We start from the raw sequence: 2,180 nt of genomic DNA on the forward strand, positions 1-2,180 counted from the left end.
TTCCTCATGTGATGATAATCTTGCCTGATAGAGCACCATACCTCACGGGAAGAGCCAGAGTGCAGCTGTAGCTGGAAAAGGCTAGCCAGACCTCTCTTAATGTTCTGAGTAAAACCAGGTTCATTTTGATATGAGTAGAAGGTTTTGATCTATAGGAATTAAAACAAAACAAAACAAAACAAAACAAACATCTAAAAATCATTCAAAAGTATGTAACAAATCTGGTTAAATTAGAAAGGAATAGTGAGGATCCACTCAAGAAAAACATTGAATTTGGATCTGTTATTTGCTTATTTTGAGCAAACTGTGGAGGCTGCAGGGCCTGGCAATAACTGTACAAACACGTTTTGGCCTTCAGCTGAACCTAAGTACAGTTTCAGTGCAGTGAGCATCTCTCCTCCTCGAATTAGAGAGAATTTAGATGGGAAATGGGAAACTTTTCATACTTTCACAGGCGACTCATTTTTCTGCATAATCCTCAGGTAATCGCTCCCCACAGGGGCATAACATCTGCTGCACTTTAATCACAGGTTACAAAAACTCAGGATGAATCATAGATAAATCACAGATAGAATGACTTCAATGACGTGTCAAACATATCACAACCTTTGCACTACGTGGGTCAACTATTGTGCTTGAGCCTCTCCTCTGGTAACAAGACTTTGCACCTCCACTCTGGTGCTTTAAAAGTGCCCCTTTATCTGGAACTGTAAGTACAATCAGTGTGTTATCTTGGGGTAACCCTGAAAAGTGAAGTTACTGTGCCAGGGATGAAATTGTCATACCACAAAGAAATCATAAAAGGAGTGTATAGACCCTACCACCTGAGAAAAAGCCCCAGGTTTTAATACTACATCTTAGCCTTAGCATGTGAAAGTGTGCAATGTATGAGGAGCAGATGCATTCTGTGTTCTTCTGGTACCTCTGTTCTCATGTAGGGATGTGTGCAGTTCACAGCCAGCACCGTCCTGTTTCTTTTTAGGTTGTGTAAAACTGATGACAAGGCTGAGTCTGAAAGTTACTGAGCAGGTCTGATAGCAGCTGCAATTCAGCAGGCTGAGCTGGCAGCCAGGGTATGTGCTCAGTGCCTATTTACAGCAGGAGGTAAAGATCCTGCTGGGATAGAGTGTCACAGCCCTCACTGTGCTCTGCAGATGGGAAAAGGGAGTGTGACCTTCAACCTTCCTTCTTTTCTCACAGCCCCTCCTGCCCCACCTGCTGAGCATTGCTTGGGCTGCAGAGGGGAAAATGGGGCTCTTGGTCTAATGCCACAAGCAACAAGAGGATGAAGGAGCAGGGGCAGGAGGCAAGAGCAGCCATGGCTCCAGCCCCACCACTCCCTGGCCATAAGAGTAGGCTGAGTACAAGGGCAGCTCTCATAAGCAGCTCTGCAGAGAAAAACAGAGTGGGAAGGATGTACTTGAATCCCCTTCTCAGAGAAAGTGTGTTAGAGAAAGGGGGACACTGAGAGCTACAAATGGACATGGGTGCTCCTGTGCTGGGACAGCACTCTGGTGGTCTCTCAGGGCAGGATATAAAACCCAGGCATGTGTTGAGACACATCTGCTCTCTGATCCTTCTCTTCTGATTTTTGGAGACTCTCTTCCAGTGGGGGAAAAACACGTAAGGCTGTAGCTCTTTCAGCATCAAGCTCATTAACTTGGCAGGTGACACAGAAGTAAATAAGAAAACCAAGGAGCTAGGAAAAGCAATCCTGGTAAAATACTTGGTAAGGGTTTAAAGTGATTAACACTCTACTGAGTTCCTCATAGACTCAGCAGAACATCCCTCATGACAAATTGTATCTGCTTTTCTGCCTTCAGATCTTGGACAAAATCCTGCCCTGGCAGAAGTCAATAGCACAAGTCCCACACAGCAATTGTGCATATATCCACATGTGTACCTATCTTTGTGGACAATCTGCTCTTTACTTCCCCATTGTGTGGTGTTCTTCTAGGCTTGGGCTATAAGGCAAATTACAGTCTGTTCTCAGCTACTGTATTGCACACAGAATGATAGGACACCATGGCTTATTAAAAACACTGAGTGAATAGTGAACTGGTAAATTCTTCAAGTCTGTTACAAAAGATATGTGTCATGTTTCCTTAGGGACTGAATTTTAAAAGACAGGCTCTTACTTTTCCACGGACTAGCTCAACCATTATGGGCCTCTGTAAAGC

The 2,180-nt window shown here is 44.2% G+C and overlaps 1 protein-coding gene across 1 annotated transcript in view; it reads right to left on the reverse strand.

Moving 5' to 3' along the window:
• Window positions 1-2,180, reverse strand: part of MTTP (microsomal triglyceride transfer protein) — a 26,987-nt gene that overhangs the window by 18,744 nt on the left and 6,063 nt on the right. Inside the window, 2 exon segments of the mRNA XM_031066447.1 lie at window positions 42-149; window positions 2,139-2,180. The exon segment at window positions 2,139-2,180 is cut by the window's right edge and continues 37 nt beyond it. Of these exon segments, the coding sequence (XP_030922307.1) occupies window positions 42-149; window positions 2,139-2,180 (150 nt within the window).

Source organism: Geospiza fortis, unplaced genomic scaffold, assembly GCF_000277835.1.
Source record: "Geospiza fortis unplaced genomic scaffold, GeoFor_1.0 scaffold11, whole genome shotgun sequence".
In the NCBI taxonomy this organism is placed as follows: domain Eukaryota; kingdom Metazoa; phylum Chordata; class Aves; order Passeriformes; family Thraupidae; genus Geospiza; species Geospiza fortis.